This window comes from Equus asinus, chromosome 19 (assembly GCF_041296235.1).
Source record: "Equus asinus isolate D_3611 breed Donkey chromosome 19, EquAss-T2T_v2, whole genome shotgun sequence".
Lineage (NCBI taxonomy): Eukaryota > Metazoa > Chordata > Mammalia > Perissodactyla > Equidae > Equus > Equus asinus.
This window is the reverse complement of record NC_091808.1, coordinates 26,915,482-26,933,565: the sequence shown is the minus strand read 5'-3', so window position 1 is coordinate 26,933,565 and position 18,084 is coordinate 26,915,482. Positions and strand designations below refer to the sequence as shown.

The window sequence follows — 18,084 nt, the reverse complement described above, 5'->3', positions numbered from 1 at the left end:
GTCCTTCCCTCCCCGCAGGAGCATGATATCAATTTTGATGACCACGGAATGATGGTGCTTGGCTGCGGTCCATATCACATTGGTAAAGTGATAACATATTTACATAGGACTTTTCCTACATGTTAATTCCATTATTTCAAGAACTATGTAAAGTAGATGCTGTTATAATAAATATTTTGCAAATTAGGAACCTGAGGTTCAGAGAGGTGAAGGCCAAACTTATACAGCTGTTAGGTGGTAGAAGTGGTACTCAAATGCGGGTCTCAACTACAGATTCCATCTCCTTTCATTTCATCATGTCACCCCTTTATCATTTGCATCTTCATGAACTAAACTGAGCCTCTCACTGGGGTTGGGCAATGAATTACACTTTGACTTTTTCTCTTCTAGCATAGCTGTTCACAAAGATCTGTATTGGCTCAAGAACATTGTACATCAGCCAGAAATTACATTTTTGAATACAGTCTCTGACCTAACATATGACTTCTGTTCATATCGAATGCAAGGAGCTTTTCTCATTGGTGCATGGGCAGGACATTATGATTTAATTAAAATATTCTCACCAGAAATTGGTACATTTCCCCCTGGCCACTTAAAATTAGATATTTAATAGTGAATTAAGATCTATTACAGTTACAAAGTGTATATTTAAATAGACAATGATATTTTTCAACAGGTGTTTTTAACATTTAGTCTCTGCAAGGTATTCTAATATGGAAATGATGAAATATATGATTTAAATGTATATAGTCTTACTCTGTTACTTTAAGCATAGTTTATTTTAGTTTTTTACAATTAACCGAGTGTTTCAGGATATGCTAGTTTACCAGTCTTTGGTCAGATTTTGAAGTAAGCCAAAAGTGTTTATACCTTTCCCGCCTGAGTTATCTTATGGCTAATTGGTCTGAAGACCTTCATTAGGTCTTACCCTTCTCTAGAATTTTCTTCCTTCTTCTTCAAGTTTTATTTCATTTATGTAACAATCTTCATTACTTTAGGGCCCAGGGAAGACTAACCAGCCTAGCTGACAATCAAGTGCGTACTTAATTGGTAATGAGAATTAGCATGCTGCTATATTTGGATAACTTCTGACAAGAATTTTTAGGAGACAATGTCAATGCAAAGAATTAGTACAAATCTCAGAACTTTCAGTTCTATGACATCCCAGTAGAGGCGATATTTTGAGGCATTTATGCCATTATTATACTTCAAATTGCTTCCTAGAAGGTCACTCACTCTGCATGGGGTGGCCTTGCCAAGCTTAAAAGGAAATGCTTGAAAAGGACCAGACATTTCAATCAATCAAGACATGTCAGAGCTGCAAGGCACCTCAGGATGGATCACTGGGTTTAGCCTTCAGACAGCAGGATGAGTGGAAGGGCTGAAACCAGAACTCAAGTATTCTGGTGACTGCCTTAACTACTTTCACGTACTGAGGTCCATGTGTTCGCTTTGAGTTTCTTTTCAGTAAGTGAAGGTTATCTTTTTTTTTGAATCATTGCAGTGATCTCCCATTAACTTTTAGGTTGTGAAGGCTTCACATGTGGAGATTACCTATTGCAGAACGTAGCATATAACAAGCCGACATGTTCTTGTTGTTTAATTAGTCTCTGTTTTTCCTACTCTTAATGTAGTGTGCATAATAGATCTAAAATTTATATTTTGGAGTTTTAAAAATTGAGCTGAAAGCACGTTAGCTTCCTTAGCTTGGATTGACTGGCGATCTATTTCTGCTTTTCTTTGTGATGTAACTCCATGCTTCTCTTACCCCTTTCCCCAATCTCGCTGTCTCTGCAGGCAGCAGTGTGGAATTTGATTGGTGTGCTGTCTCCAGTATCCGCACACTGCGTCAACTTGGCAAGAAGACGGTGGTGGTGAATTGCAACCCTGAGACTGTGAGCACAGACTTCGATGAGTGTGACAAACTGTACTTTGAAGAGTTGTCTTTGGAGAGAATCCTAGACATCTACCATCAGGAGGTAAAAAAAGGGAAAGAAAAAGGAAAGAAAAAAAGAAGAAAAATATATACCATGCACACTTTACATAGGTGTATTCATGTATGTAGATTTATATTGTAGTTCCCTTTTGAAGAATGAGCTGCCAGTGTCTTCCATTGTCTAATTTTGTAGTGAAACTCTAAAAAATTTACCCTAACCTTAGATTCTTGAAGCCCTAGGACAGAGTGATTATTTTCCATATAAAATTCACTTTTCTCTCTAAGCTTTCCAGCTAGACTGAAAACTCTTCTTGGTAACATGTACCAGACTTATCAACTAGTAGAAGACAACCCCAATAAATATTTTGCAGAATGATTTAATTGGTCATCTAGACATACAAGGAGTAGCCTCTCCAGTTCATGTGCTGTTGCGGTTCAATGATGAGTGGTTCCCAGAGGAGAGAAGTCAGTTGTTCATAAAGGACTGGTTAATCCTTTGTGCTATCAGATGAAGCCATCAGTCTTCAATTTAACATGGATGAGTCCCTTCTGAATGATTTGGTACCTTTATAGCCTTCTCTCACCCCTGCTCTTCTACCTCCGCTCCAATATTATCGAGTATATGTTCACTGTGGGTCATATCATCATAGGTTACTTAAGTCTGAGAACAAGTTAAATTATCTTACAATTAAAGAAATAACTACTGGAAAACTCCAGCGTAATGTACAGCAGTTGTGCCTTTTGATGTCATTACAGCTAATTCCTTAGCACGGAGAATCATCGCGATGTGTAAAGTATGGTCACTTAGAAAAAAAGATACTGAATTAGAGCCTCCATACTTAAATTCTAGTTTTAACTTGGGAACTCATTGACTTGTGCTAATTGCTTAAGTTCTCTGTGCTTCTTTTTTTATGTTAATGAATCATGTGATTGTAAACGTGTGCTCCATGTAGGTACTGTGAAGGAACGTGAGACTCGTGGTTGAAATCACGTTTTAAAGTATAAAGAACAGTGCTGGAACGACGTGATGATGTTGTTATTGTAAAGAAGAATAGACAAGTTTAGGATAGATGTATCATTGTAGTTGTCTATTTTGGCCTGGCCTACCGATATTTTAATATAATGACATTAAACCACTAGGTAGAATATACACAATTTTTAGTTCTCTCTCTGACATTTTTTTAATGATTCCTTAATATTCGTTTCAGATATGTAGGTTAGCATCAAAACAAGTGCATTCTACAAATGTTACTTGAGTACCTTTTAAATACCATCTTCAGCAGGATAGAGAGCTATAAAACCAGGTCTCTACCTTCAAGACATTAAAATAAAACTGGGACTTCAGATATAAATATGTGAAAAATTGCATAGTTGATTAAAAAATATTAACAGTCTTTACAAGCAATAGCAGCAGGCATTTACACACAATTAACTAGTTCCACATGAAATACTTTAAGGAAAGATTAAAAACTTCTATGACTGCCTTTGGATGAATTACACATAGATATTAATGAGTCCTTTTATTATAACTGAATTCAGGATGGTAGAGGGAAATAAACCGGCTTCTTTGAAGCTAAGTGGCATTTAAAGTATAGTGCTACTGTACATTTTAAATGTTATGTTGGAGAATGTAAGAAAAATCTTCCACTGCTGTGTCACCCAGGAAATGTTCCATATCATGCACACATGTCATACATACATGCACACGTGTATGTGTCTCTTTTGTGAGGTTGTTATCACGTGTCTGTGTGTGTCTCTTTTGTGAGGTTGTTATCACATTTGTGTGTGTGTATCTCCTATGTGAGGTTGTTATCACATTTGTGTGTGTGTCTCCTTTGTGAGGTTGTTATCGTGTGTGTGTGTGTCTTTTGTGTGAGGTTGCTATCGTGTGTGTGTCTCTTGTGTGAGGTTATCATGTGTGTGTGTGTCTCTTCTGTGAGGTTGTTATCACACATATGTGTGTCTCTTTTGTGAGGTTGCTATGTGTCTCCTCACAGCAGGCGCCCAGGCTCCCCCATCTCTCATGACGGGTGCGCCTTGACCTTCAGGAGACTACCCTAACTGAGCTTGGTTACCCAAGTGGTGCTGAAGGCACTGAGGCACTCAGCCGTAAGTTGTAGAAAATTGGAAGCATGTCTAAACTAATTCAAAAGCACACATTTGAGTCGCTTAACAGGGCAATCATCTTTCCCACCGATACGTAGCTACATGGGATGATAGAAAGTATGATGGGTTTCCTGGTCCGGGTCTCTTGGTCTAGTCCAGGACCAAGGCTGTTTCCATGGCATCATGGAAGCACCTCTGAGGAACATATTCAGGGGAAGTCAGAAAAATAAAATGCCCTGTGAGGAAAGCAGACTGCTTTGGAAGATCTTGATCAGAGGTTGAATGAGAGGGGAAGGTAGGAGTGCTGAAATCTCCTCCCGACTTGTTCTTATTTCTTTAATAGAAATGTTATAGTAATGTATTCCTTTGGCTGCAGACATTTTTTAATACTTTATGAAGGTCGACCCTTTAAACTTAATCACAATTTACTTTTTTGTGATTGTGTTCATGGGTTCTGCTCCTGGAGAAGAGATTTGCATATTTATTTATTTATTTACTTATTTTTGATGTGTGAGTGTGGGGCAGGGTCAAGAAAGTGAGACATTGGTGTCTGCCATCTTCAAGGCTTTGATAGATGATATTTCGCTAGTTCACAGTTTTGCTTAGGACACTGCTTGTAAGAGAAAAGATGTTCTCAAATTAGTTTGAGGTATGTGAGTTGAAAATTATCACATTGTGTATAGAAGTTGCAACCTTGTACTTCTCTTTTATTAGATCTCTTATTAGATCTATTTCTGGGGATGAGTTACCCAATAATCTTTATAGGCTACAACAATGAATAAGAATCACACAGATCCATTCTTAACTTTACGTTTCTCCTTTCTTCTTTTGGAGACTCATGGTTTGAAAAGTTATGTAAACAAACTACATTTGTTTTCTTCTACATCCAAGCCACATTTAGGACCTGTTTCTCGATTCTTTTTGTATTTATTCATTAAGAAACAGATTGAGTCTAAAAATACCAGACCACGTGTCCGACACCTTTGATGTCCCTGTCTGGTTTGAGTCCTGCTTAAATAATTTTTCTTGCTTTGCAATAAATATTTAATTGGATAATATCCCATAAAAGTATACTCTGATGAATTATTTAAGTATTCTATTTTTAAAACCTAGTATTTTGCATATATATAAACAATGGTACCTCCACAACACACCTTGAGTGAAATGAGTGAAGGAGTGACAGACATTAATTAGTGAAGGGTAAAAAACAACTGGTAATTCTTGACTCTAAACTAGAATTGGGGCTCATCCCTAGCATTTGGTTTAACGTTAATTAAAAATAATCCTGCGCTGGCCCAGTAGTGTAGTAGTTAAGTTCACGTGCTCCGCTTTGGCACCCAGGGTTCGCAGGTTCAGATCCCAGGCGTGGACCTAGCACTGCTTGTCAAGCCACACTGAGAGCATCCCACATAAAATAGAGGAAGATGGGCACAGATGTTAGCTCAGCAACAATCTTCCTCAAGCTAAAAGAGGAGGATTGGCCATAGATGTTAGCTCAGGGCCAATCTTCCTCACACACACAAAAAGAATAAAATAATAATCCTAAGGTTCTGCCTAAAGTGTAAAATATGTTTTACTAAAATGTGAACTACTAAAATGTAAAACATGGTGATTATCACTGGCAGATATATAAACAGCAGAGTTTTGTAAAATGGAGAGAAAACATAAAATTCCAAAAGTCAGGGTCATTTTTTAATGAAGTTAGGTGCCATCCCACATGGTAGAACTAGAAGGACCTGCAACTGGAATATACAACTATGTACTGGGGGGCTTTGGGGAGAAGAAGAAAAAAAAAAAGATTGGCAACAGATGTTAGCTCAGGGCCAATCTTTAAAACAAAACAAAACAGGAAGCTAAGCTGGGTAAAAAGGATACAAACTAGTCTAGGTAAGATGAGTGGAACTTTGGGAGCCTAATGGAATTATTCTAGGCCTAATGATTTTAGAAATCTGTGAAACAATATCTGAATTTTAGAATACTGTATTTCAGTAAATTACTTGAAACTATTGAGGAGTAAGTGATTCTGATAATGATGATAATTTTCCTGTGTGGGATCTTGGGTTCCCTTCCCTAATTCCCTACAAGTTCTGGGCTTGGTGTTGGGGCCCATTTAAGATAGAATTCCTCCACAACACTGTCCCTTGTCAACTTCATCCTACGAATATGTTCTCTTTTGTTGGATTCCTTTGCTATATGGGCAAAACCTGCACTACAGTGTCACACCATTTCTCTAAAACATTCATGTGAGTGGGATTTATCTTCCCAATGATGATCTTTATTTCCGGAGGTCAACAACGAGGACAGGGTTTTGCAGTGAAAGTTTTTCTATTTACTGCTTTTCAGAAAGAGTGCTTTAGAAACAGCTCTTCTCATATTCTCTAACATTAACCACCTTTGAAACCAGCCAGAAAAATAATTAGCTTAAGATTCAAAGATTTAGTATATTAGTTAAGCTCTGCTGCTTTACAGAATGTAGAACCAGGTGTAAGTAGTGGCTCTGTACTTATGAGATAGGAAATACGGGCACATCGTCTTACCTTCACAGAGCCTCAGTTTCTTTAGCTGTAAAATGGGGAGAGTAATAACTGCCTCAGAGTATGCTATGAAGGTCAAAACAGATTGTCTAGGGTACATAGTAACAGCCTTAATAAATAATAACAATTTATGTTATTATTGAGTTGAAAGTTGTTAATTTCTTGAAGAATAGAAACCAATTTCATAGAGCTATTTTAAAAAGTATTGGTCTATTTGTTATTAAGACTTTTTGTTCAGCTTTAAGCTCCTATTTAGTCCAACTGACTTCAAATTTTGCTCATACGTTGCTACTTCTCCCTTAATTTTAGAAGTTATTTTGAAGTCTTCTTTCATATGAGACTTTTTGTATACACTTAATTGAGGAATTAGTTTTTAAGCCTCTAAAATATTAACACTGCTAATAAACTAAAAATAATAAGCAAATAAAATATTATTATAGCAAAGAGAATTATTCTTCTTAAAGGTTTGGCAAAAATGTGTATTGAATACAAAAAATGATGATAAAAGTAGCTTAAGTCCACTTATAAATATGCAGAACTGTGGATTATTCTCTTCAATACTGTTTACAATTCATTTAAGCTCTCGAGGCAGGGTGTTTGCTTAGGCAGTAATATCATTTCTCTCAGCAGAGAGAAATTAGCTTCGTCCCTTTTAAGAGTAGTAGTTCAGAATGATTTTGAATAATGATAAAATACATTGGACACATATCTATTACTTCAACAATTCTAATATTCGTTAGTAGGTCATTAAGGCAAATATAAATTATGCCAAGATCAATGGCCTATCAGATATTATATTTTCTGAGATTAGTAATAATGTCTTATTTATACACTTATGATGTATAAGACCTTAAGTGTTTATTATCTTATTTAATTTACAGAGTGGCCTTGTGAAATAGGTGGGTATTATTATCCTAGCTTTACAGACAAGAGGACTGAACCTCAGGGAGAGTTTCATGAGGGACACAACATGAAAAGGGACTTCTAATTTCACATCCAATTCTCCACAATCCCGCACTGGCTTGCCCTCACGCTGTCACCAGTCTCAAGAAAAGTTGAGATTTAGTCATCTCCCAAATAGATGAAGGTTAGAGATCCAGAGACTGCTTGAAGGCAAATAGTAGGAAAAGGGAACTAAAATCAGTTACTGGGTACTGTAGACAGGTGCCCAGGAAGCAGTAAAGGAGCGAAGAGGTCAAAATGGGAGGGAGGATTTAGGCTGGACTTTAGTTCAGGTGTGTGAGACTTTAGCGAAGGGAGAGGACAAGCAGAGGAAGAAAACAGCAGCAGGGAAAGGCTGCCTGGTGCAGAAAGTCTGCTAGTGGGAATGCACCTTGTTGGGGACAGTAAGTAGAAGTCTTCTTAGGGCTGAGAGGAGGGATGGGAGATCAGACTAGAAAGTCTTTAGTGCCCTGATGGTAATGAGTTTACACTTTATCCTTGCTGCAACAGGAATCTTTGGAGAACTCTGAGGATAGGAGTAACTTTGTGAAGTGATCTTGTAGGATGATTTATCTGAAAGTGACAGGCGGGAGTGCGGGGGAACAGAAGAGTTGAGTGTTAGAAGGAGAGACCTGCATCCATTTAGGAAATTACAACAGTAGCCCAAGAATGAATTGATTATAGTGGAGAGTACATGATGAAAACATTCATTGTCTTGATTTCCTTTTTCTAATTGCCACAAATGTGAATGTCACACCTTTATGTAGTGTGTGGAAGTCTTACATGGTAATCATGTGTAGTTGCGTGGAATCTTACATAGTTTAGCATGCAAGTGCCTGGAAAGTCAGGACTAAGACCGTTTATCGCTTTGTGGTATAACTTGATATTACCCATTGATGGGAGAAATGATAACATCACGGTCATGTTAAGCATTTTCAGTAATGAAATGAAGACAGTATTAACATAGTTGTTCATTCATGATGAGGTTACTCCATGGCTGATATTGTGGACGTCTTTTCCAGGCATGTGGTGGCTGCATCATATCAGTCGGGGGACAGATTCCCAACAACTTGGCAGTTCCTTTGTACAAGAATGGTGTCAAGATCATGGGCACCAGCCCTCTGCAGATCGACAGGGCTGAGGATCGCTCCATCTTCTCAGCCGTCTTGGATGAACTGAAGGTGGCTCAGGCACCATGGAAAGCTGTTAACAGTTTGGTAAGGAGAGAAACACCTGTCTGTTTTTAATGTTCTCATTTGAAGAGTTGTAACTCAAATGTTAGCTACTACGGATGTTAACTACAGGGCAGATAGCATGCACTATGCTCCGTGAATTTACTTTAAGTTGCTATATTTCCATGATTGCAGTTGAATGCTCATTATAAATTGATAGGAGTATTCTCATTAAGATTCAGACAATGAAAGGAAATTCAAACTATTTTTGAACTAGATTTGATATTTAGAATTAGAAGCTAGACATTTTATGTATTTCAATGTCCAATTTACATTTTAATGGTGTCTTTTGAGAGAAAGAATAAAAAGAGTTGGGTTACTACTTGTTATAATGATCCATTCTGCATTTTTATTGAATCTCTTAAACGATTTATACGTTTTTCTGTCATTTCCATTAATTAGAATGAGGCATTGGAGTTTGCGAAGTCTGTGGGCTACCCCTGCTTGTTGAGACCTTCCTATGTTTTGAGGTAATATGCTGTTTTCCAAAATAATGATTTAAAAATCAGGAGAGAGAGAACTGCATTTTGTAATAGCACTCAGCTTTGATGTGTAGTAATTTGTAAATCCATCAAGATCCCCAAACCAGCATGGCCAGATTGAGAACCTGTGCACGGCCCCTCAGCTTCATGCTCTCCCTTCAGGCTGTGGCAATATGAAGGGACTGCAGTCCTACATACTAGAAGCATGGCTTAGGGCATCTCCTTGCCAAAATGAGGCAGGATAGTTTTACATTAGAGAAGAGGGTAATTGAAAAAACCAAAACGCAAAAATAAAACAAAACGAACTTGGGGTATCTTTCTCCAGAATCTGTTTTCTAATTACCCAGAAATGATAGCTTATCTTTGACTGCTCTTCAGCTCCTTGTGATGGTGCCTCTGGTTGGAATTTTTGAGATTTTGAGCTCACCTTTTTTAAGAGATGAATTGTAGTGGTAAGGGACACGGACGGTGAGGATTTTCTTTTATTATTAAGCTTTGAAACTAAGTTCTATCATCAAAGGAGAAGTTGTGAATTATCGCTTACTCTCCTCAGATGTTGCCACATGTAAGGTACTACTTCACTGCACGGGAGATAACAAGACAAACACAATTTGCTGTGCACAATTTGAAAGTGTAAATGGGATTTGAGATGGGATCCTTTAAAATAATGAAAAATTTCAAATGAGGTGGAAAACTTTCCTTTTTATTTGAATGACATTTTGTGTAAACCACCGTCTAAGGATACTCCATACTTCTTTGGGGTATTAATGTGAGTTAATTTAACCAACACACAGACATTTGAAGGATGATTGCAGAAAGCAGCATTGACTACTGCTCTTCTTTTCTCATCTGTGCAATCTACATCTTCGTTCCAGTTTCCTACGCTGTGAATTATCAACGTAATTGCCTTAGCCTTTCTGTCTGAAACAGATGAAGAAATTGAAAGCTCTTTACTCAGAAATTTGTAATAGAGTAGAAAAGGGAGAGAAAATACTACTTTTTAAAAGGAAGTGGAAAGTAACATTTTTCTTATTTCTTCCCATGAGCTTATTGCTTTGTCTTTCCTCCCCTCCCATTTCACTTTGAAAATATCAAAATTCAGAGTAAATTGATTTCAGATAGCATTCTTTCTCAAACATTTAGGAATACGTCTCAGGCAGATACTGTACATTATGTTTGCACACGTTACTAAAAAGATGGATTTTTTGTAACCTTGGGTAGCTTTTTGCTGTGTTTGATTGTTCTGTAGATTAAATGGAATAAAGTCTCAACGCAGAAAAAGGCATCTTCTTACTTAGCCTGGACTAGAACTAGAGGTTGCCTGGAACTGTTCTGAGAAGCAATCAAGTCTAACATGCTTTGCTTCTGAAGTTGTAAAAGAAACTGATCTGTTTCTTTTTTCTCCCGCTTTTCCCAGTGGATCTGCCATGAATGTGGTATTCTCTGAGGATGAGATGAAGAAATTCCTAGAGGAAGCCACTAGAGTCTCTCAGGTAGCTTCCAGTTTCCTCCTGGCGACTTTTACCTCTTCTGTTAATTGCTACGTTATTTCATATGTTGTTTTTCCTTCCACACGGTGTTGTTGGGATGTTTTCCCTTTTTTCTTCTACCTGTTAGTCTCCTAAATATGGGATTGAGAAAACACAAATACATTTAATTATATTTAGATCCTTAGGGTTAGTGGAAGAAAAGGAAGACAAGTGCACATTTGAGATTGATAGGATTTTAGAGCCCAGGAGCAAGTCTGGATGAGCATCCTTGTCTGTTTATGATTTCGATGCTGGGCGAGTTATCCCTGGGATTTCCCGCCACAAGGGCTGCCCAGCCGTGCTCTTCGTGAACCAGGGAAGGCTTTCCTGATTTTTAATTCTCACACCTGGAGAGACTGCCTCAATCAAGCCTTAACTTTAATAGTAAATCTCCTCTCTCACCTATTGATTTTTTTCATTTTGGCACATCCATTTATCAGTTAAAAATGTTTATAATTTTGTGGCGACTCAACCATCTTTCTCTACTGCCCCCAGCTTTTACTTTCTCCTTTGGCATTACCTCAGTGTGATCCATTTAAGATTTACCCACTGGAATTATTGATCTGCAGACCTTGTATTGTAGAGGATGAAAGTAATGTTTTCCTTTTAAAAGCTTTCAAAAGTTAGTTGGGGTTAAAAAAAAAAAAGAGAGAGAGAGAAAGCACAACTCACAGAGAAGAGTTTGATGTTAGGCAAGTGGAATTTGGAGGGAGCTGAAGAGTGAAATCAGAGGCATTTCAAATAGGAATAAGAACATGGATTGTTCCTGCACACATGAAGCTGGACCTCCCTTCTGTGTGGTAGTTGCTCCCCAAAGAAATTTGGTCAGCGGAGTGAGTGGATAAGGATAAAAGGTGAGAAGAGACAAAGAGTGTAGAAAAAGAAAACCAAGTGGATTTCGAATTCACTTTTATGTGGAGGTCAGATGGCTGAGGAGGGAAATCTCCAATGGGCTAGTTTTCATCGCTGTGCTCTAGAGGGAGATACAGACTGTCCTCTTTGTCTTATTCCCTGCGGGAGCTCCTGCCATGCTCCCGTTTTGAGAAACTAGCAGCTAAGACCCAGCTGGTCGCATGTGAGTGATGAGGCAGGTGTCCTCTCTTTTCCGCCTGGAACACTGGATCTCGTAGGGCCTCTACTTGGTGGAATATTTGTAAAGATATTTTTTCTGCTAGCATGTTGATAGAACCGATAGAGGACCAACGTTTCCTAGCAGAGAGGTTCTGATTGAGTATTTTCTGGTTTAAGTCTCCCCATCAAACTACAGCAGAATCTGGGACACTCAATTCAGTGAACCTAGAAGAAAACCAGCCCCATCGTTTGTGTATTCATTCATATTTAGCACCTGCTATATAATGGCTTTGGTCTCAGTGGCTTTGGTCTCAGTGTCAGGAGTTACACTCATAAAGAGATGGATACAGACTCTGCTCTCACAGAGGACTCTCTTTGCCAGGGACATCAGACATCAAATAATTGCAATTAAATATGGATGATGAGCATCACAATGGAGAAAATACAGGATGCTGAGGGAGAGTAGACTAGTATTGGCGTCCAGTCTCTGAAGAAGGGACTTTGAAATTGATTTAAAATAGCTCATTCAGAGTTAATTGGATCAAAGTTTCACATCGTGTGTGTGAGTAGAAGAAAGACCAGCATGTGTAAGGCCTCAAGGTGAGAGAGAGCATGGAGTTTCTAGAAACTGTTAAAGCATCCACTGTATGCTAGGACACCAGACGTGGTGGGGAGTGTTGATTACAATGATGATGGAGAAGTAGATAGAGCAGACAGGGAGCAGATAGAGAGGACCTTGTCCATCATTATAATGAGTTTGGATTTTAGTCATATTTTTTATTTTAAAAAGATCACTCTGCTGTAGTAGAGAGAAGGAATTCTGGGGCAAGACTAAATTCATGGATAGAGGTTAAGGGGCTGTTGCTGTACCTCAGGGTAGAGGTGACAATGCCCTGGGTCAGAGTAATGATCGCAAAGATGGAGAGAAGTGCACGCATTCTAGAAATGTTGAGGATTTGCACTGAAGGGAATAGTGTGAATGGATGGAGGTGGAGAGTGAAAGAGGATAAAAAGTGACTCCAGAGTTTCTACCTTGATGGATGGTGGTACCATTTATTGAAATAAACAACACTGGAGAAGGAGAAATTTTAGAGGGGGAACTAATATATTTAATTTTTGACCTTTTGGATATGAGGTACCTGTGAGGAGTACAAGCAGAGCTGCTTTGAAGGCAGAGGGTTAGACAGATTTGGAATTGAGGATCAAGATCAGAGTTAGAGATAGAGCTGTAAGTATTGATTTGGAAATATATAGCATATCATTTTAATTGAAGCTTTGAGAATGGAAGCAGTCACTGAGGAGAGAGTATAGAGGAAAAGGAACAGTGATGACAGAAAGGAGAGGAATATCGGCCTTTAAGGGCTGAGGAGAGAAGAAAGAACTGTGAAGAGTCTGAGAAAGCATAGGAACCAAAGGAAGAAAGTGTTTTAAGAAGGCCAACAATATATAATGCTGCTGAAAGATTGAAATTTTTAAAGAAATTTCCTTCCTTAACATAGTATGGACTATTTCACACATTTTTTCAATTAGCCGGGATGGTGGACACTGTTTTTCCACACTCAGATACCTTTACCTGTGGGAGCACCCCTCCCCCAACTCCTGCGATAGCAGATACCTCCCAGCAGCACTTCTCTGGAGAACTATTCTCAGTCAAATGGGAGCCTCGTCAATCAGGAGGCAAGGGCCCTCAACTCACCACCACCCTCAAAACCCTAGTCAAACTTTTGCCTCAAGATGCAACTTATTCTGTACTGCAATTCATGCTCCAGAGCTCCCTATTGGGTAAGGCTGAATCCAGTCTCCACTGAGACCACAGGCTAACTAGATTTTTCCTGCTACCTCATCCTGCTTTTCCAGCTCCCTCAGTAAATCACTCAGGCTGGACTAGAGAAGCTGACCAAGACAGCTGATAAGCTTGATCTTTTTTGAAGTTATACCACTATCATTATAATACAGTATAGAAAAAAAATCCCAACCCCGTGTTGGTAGTTCTTAACACAGCTCTGCCAGGCCTGCCACAGTAATAGCCAATATTTAAGAAAGAGGGAATGGAGTTGGAAAGAAACCTTTTTTTTTTTTTGACTAACAAGCAGTTGTTTGCCCAATAGGCTTTTGAAGAGAAGGAAGTGTGGAAGTTTGCCTTGTGTAATAATAAATTTTAAGAAGAGAGAAGCTTACTTATAGCATAAAACAATGGTTATTTAAAATTTTCTGCAAAATCCAATTCTATTTACAGTGTCCTGTTAAAGAAGATGAGATATACTAAGTTTGACACATGCAGAAGATGATGAACTCCATGATAGTGGCCAAAAGGGGTCACTTTTTCAGAGGAAAAAGATGTCCAGAGAAGGCTTCAGGGAGGAGGTAGCATTTGGGTTAGGCCTTGAAGGATGAGTTGAGATTTGAAAGATGAACCTGAGTTGAGGAAGTGGAGTGAGTATGGGGACAGAGGCATGCGGACAGGTGAAGGCAGGGTCCAGTAAGACAACAGCAGGTGGTACGGGTTGCTGGTGCCCAGGACATGGAGAAGAAGAGACACCTACACCCCAGAGCTCTTCGTTCAAGCTCTTCATTTAGTCTGGAGAGCACAAGTAGTAGTCAGGTTGTGGAGGGCAATCATAACACTGTCATGAAGGAACTGAGTGTGGGAAGCCCCTCAAGTATGATCAGCGGTCTGAAACAGCTGAGAAAGGAAGAGTGTTTTAAGACTAATAAAGAAAAACATTTGATTTTGCAGTTGCAAACATCATCCTCCATGTGGTTTAAGTCATGCCAATTCTAGGGAGAGGATTTGTCTTTGGCCTAATAACACTGAAATGGAATGCTACTCTCCTTCTAAGTTCTTTCACCATTCTCATATGGAGAACTGACTTAGGAAACCGCATTGCTTGGAAAAGATACATGTAGGAAGAGAGAAAGGACTGGAACTAATAATACATATTTATAGTTAGAGAGAGATTCATGATTCTGGAAACAGAGAAGGAACCCACATTCCACCCCCTCCTTAAACCCCTCTTTACTCTAACTCATCCAGAAGTCTCTATGTGAAATTTCTAAACTCACGTTCAATTTGCTGAGGACCAAAAATTGGATAAAGACCTTTTGCCTCACTTTAAGCAGAGAATGGCCTTGTTCTTACAAAACGAATTGGCTAACAAGTTCGTATAGTATGTTTAACATTAAGTTTTTTGCAAGTATTGCCCTGGTATTTACCTAAGGTACATGATTTCCTTGATACTATACACACAATTTCAGCTAAAGTTTCTGACTGTCTGTTTTCCTTGGTGACAGGAACACCCAGTGGTGCTGACAAAATTTATCGAGGGGGCCCGGGAAGTAGAAATGGATGCCGTTGGCAAAGATGGAAGAGTAAGTATTTTATCCCTGTCTCCCCATCTCCCCCTTCCCAGCAAAAAGTTTTTTTCTTGGCAATTTTGAAAGATAACACAGATTAGGGTTCATGATCTCCACAAAACAGGTTTCTAATAATAGTGGACCAGCTGCTCAAAGAAATTCTCAAATTCACTGACAATTCAGTTGATGTGCCATGGGTGTCATATTTCTTGTGTTTCATACTGTTAGAATTTCTCTTTGATGATATTCACAATTAATTATCATCCTGTACTCATCATTCTCTTTGAATAGATTTTCTCTCTCATTTTCTTTTGTCCGTCGTCTTCCTTTTATGTTTCAAGGGATATTATAAAAACATCTAATACTTTTCTTTCTGAAGTTCCTAATTGAATCCCTAGTTTTTCTTCTCTCTTGATTTCCCACCCTTCCGTTTTTCATTGGGTTAATAAAGGAAAAACTAAACAGAGTAGGGTGGATAAGGATAATAAGATAAAATTGGCTTGCCATATCACATCTTGTATTGCGAATACAATGATTGCCTCCAACTTCAGGGAGAAATAAAAATGTGAAGAACGCTTTCCTTTAGTTTGCTGGTTGTGCTGATAAGGTGTATGCATTAATCCTGAAATACAGGAAGTTATATTTTCGTGAGTCCAGAGCATTTTGTTTACTTTAAGGGAAAGTAAAAAGTTGGCCCTCATCTACTTTCCAGATACTTCAAACATTACTGAAGATGTTAAATCTTCTTTTTTTCTTTTTCTGCCTTCCAGATTAACAGTTTAAAGTAGAGTTGTTTAAAAAAATATGTTTATATGTAGTAACGATGACTTCTTACCACAGAATCATATGATCTTGAATTGAAACATACTTAGAAATAGTTTCAAGCCTTCACTCCCCACAGATGAGAATTTGTTTCACAGCATCCCTGGAACCTGGTCATCTGTTTTCTGTTTAGCTCTTTTGGTGATACAGAGCACAGAAAGTTGTAAGATTATATATATTTTTGATTTTGGAGGTGCTTTTTTTTTTTTTGGACATCTCGTATATTCCTCCTCTTGAACTAAGGTGTGCTTCGCTAGAATTCTCAGCCTTGACCTCCTGGCCTCCAGGGTTGCAGAGCATAAGTTTAATCTTCCTCCCTTTTCAACACTTTAAGTATTTGAGACTGACGCATAAGATAAGAAGAATGTGATCATACTAACGTGGCAGTGGAAAACGTAAGACTGGCCTAGAGACATCCACATCTTTTCCCGTTGTGTGCTGGGAGAGTCATGCTGGTCTGTTGGCCTGAGCAGGCTCCAGGTTTCCAGGAGGTGCTCTGGCCTAAGCTTCTCTCAGACGTTGACCGTCACCTTTTGGAAATGCTCCACGTTATTCACATGATATTTTAACAGTCACACTCAAAAATGGACATAGCACTTCAGATATATTACAGTTTTTTCAGGGGTCAGTGGGACTATTTCCTCCTCATTTCTGGACACTATAAAAAGACTTGAGTGCTTTCTATGCACTAAATATTATGCCAGACACTGTATATATGTTCTCGTTTATCCTTACAAACATTCTGTGAGGCAGATAGCATTGTTATCCCCATCTTATCAGAAACCAAGGCTAAGCAGATAAAGTACCTTGCCGAGGTCACAGAGCTCATAAGTGACAGCAGGAGGACTGAGACTCAAATGTCATTCTGCTTTAAGTTCCCTATAAATCTGATAAGCATATCTTCTCTGGAATTTATTTAAGTCTTTTACAGTCACTCAGTTATTCTGCACCACTCTCAACCTTATCATTGCCCGATGACACACATATTATAACATTCAGGTTATGGTGATTGAGACCGTAAACTTTGGATCTTACAGATAAGGTTCAAGTCCCAACTTGGCCACATAGTGGTCACATGTACTTGGGTTATTTATTCTTATATTTTTTCTTACCCTAGTTTCCTTACCTCTAAAAGAGGACAAGAATATTTTCCTCTTGCTTCCCTCTTCTCTCAAATTTCAGTTTAAAGATCTCTTGATCTTTAGATCTCAAGTCTTCTTTCTGGTCCACCTAAGTTATGACATCTTCCTAGCTAGATATTCACCTCTCACATGTTCTTTTCTTTCCCAGTATCTAAAATTTAACCTGGATGAAAAAGATAAAGATACCCCCAGTGCCTCCCAAATGCTTTAGTTTCCTATCTGTTCTTAAAAGTTGATATAAGTTGGTTTTCTTGTCCTCTTTTCCTATGATTTCTGCCATTTTGATGGATGGAAGAGGGAGGTGGGTTCTCAGCCACTCTTGCTGCCCCTAGTGGCAGCCTGTCCCTGCACAGGAGGCGTAATAAGTCTATGCACACAGTCCTTTCTGCCTGTCATCAGGGACTTTGCAAAGGAACTGGTTAAGGCTTGAGGCATGTGTTAGAATCAAAGGGGTGGGCGAGGCAGTAGCTGTGAAGTAGGTGCCTGATAATCTTTCTAAAATCTTCTTTTGGCCAGGTTATCTCCCATGCCATCTCTGAACATGTGGAAGACGCAGGTGTCCACTCGGGAGATGCTACTCTGATACTGCCCACACAAACCATCAGCCAAGGAGCCATTGAAAAGGTCATCATTTATAAATAAAAGTGGAAGAGGAAAAAGCAAAGTTGAAAATATTTGTTTTAACGAGGTAGCAATGTGGGACATACTCCAGGTCAATTGGATTGTGAGGGACACTTCCTTGCCCTGAGTTGACTGGGTATTTTAAATGCGTTCTCCTTCACTGCTCTTTAGGCCTCGTTAGGTTGGATACTGGTGCAGTGGTTCTCTAGCTTCAGTGTGCATCAGAACCACCTAGGGTGCTTGTTAAAACACAGATTCTGGACTCCTCCCCCGTTTCTGATTTTGTACTTCTCACTGGGGCCCCAGAATTTGC

General features: G+C 38.8%; 1 protein-coding gene across 3 annotated transcripts in view; it reads left to right on the top strand.

The window, feature by feature from the left end:
* CPS1 (carbamoyl-phosphate synthase 1) overlaps positions 1–18,084 on the top strand; it is a 127,967-nt gene that overhangs the window by 90,607 nt on the left and 19,276 nt on the right. For all 3 annotated transcript variants that reach the window (XM_070489803.1, XM_070489802.1, XM_070489804.1), the window contains 7 exons: positions 19–82; positions 1,798–1,979; positions 8,541–8,735; positions 9,153–9,220; positions 10,650–10,725; positions 15,124–15,201; positions 17,667–17,774. In XM_070489803.1, the coding sequence (XP_070345904.1) occupies positions 19–82; positions 1,798–1,979; positions 8,541–8,735; positions 9,153–9,220; positions 10,650–10,725; positions 15,124–15,201; positions 17,667–17,774 (771 nt within the window). The remainder of the gene's footprint in view (positions 1–18; positions 83–1,797; positions 1,980–8,540; positions 8,736–9,152; positions 9,221–10,649; positions 10,726–15,123; positions 15,202–17,666; positions 17,775–18,084) is intronic.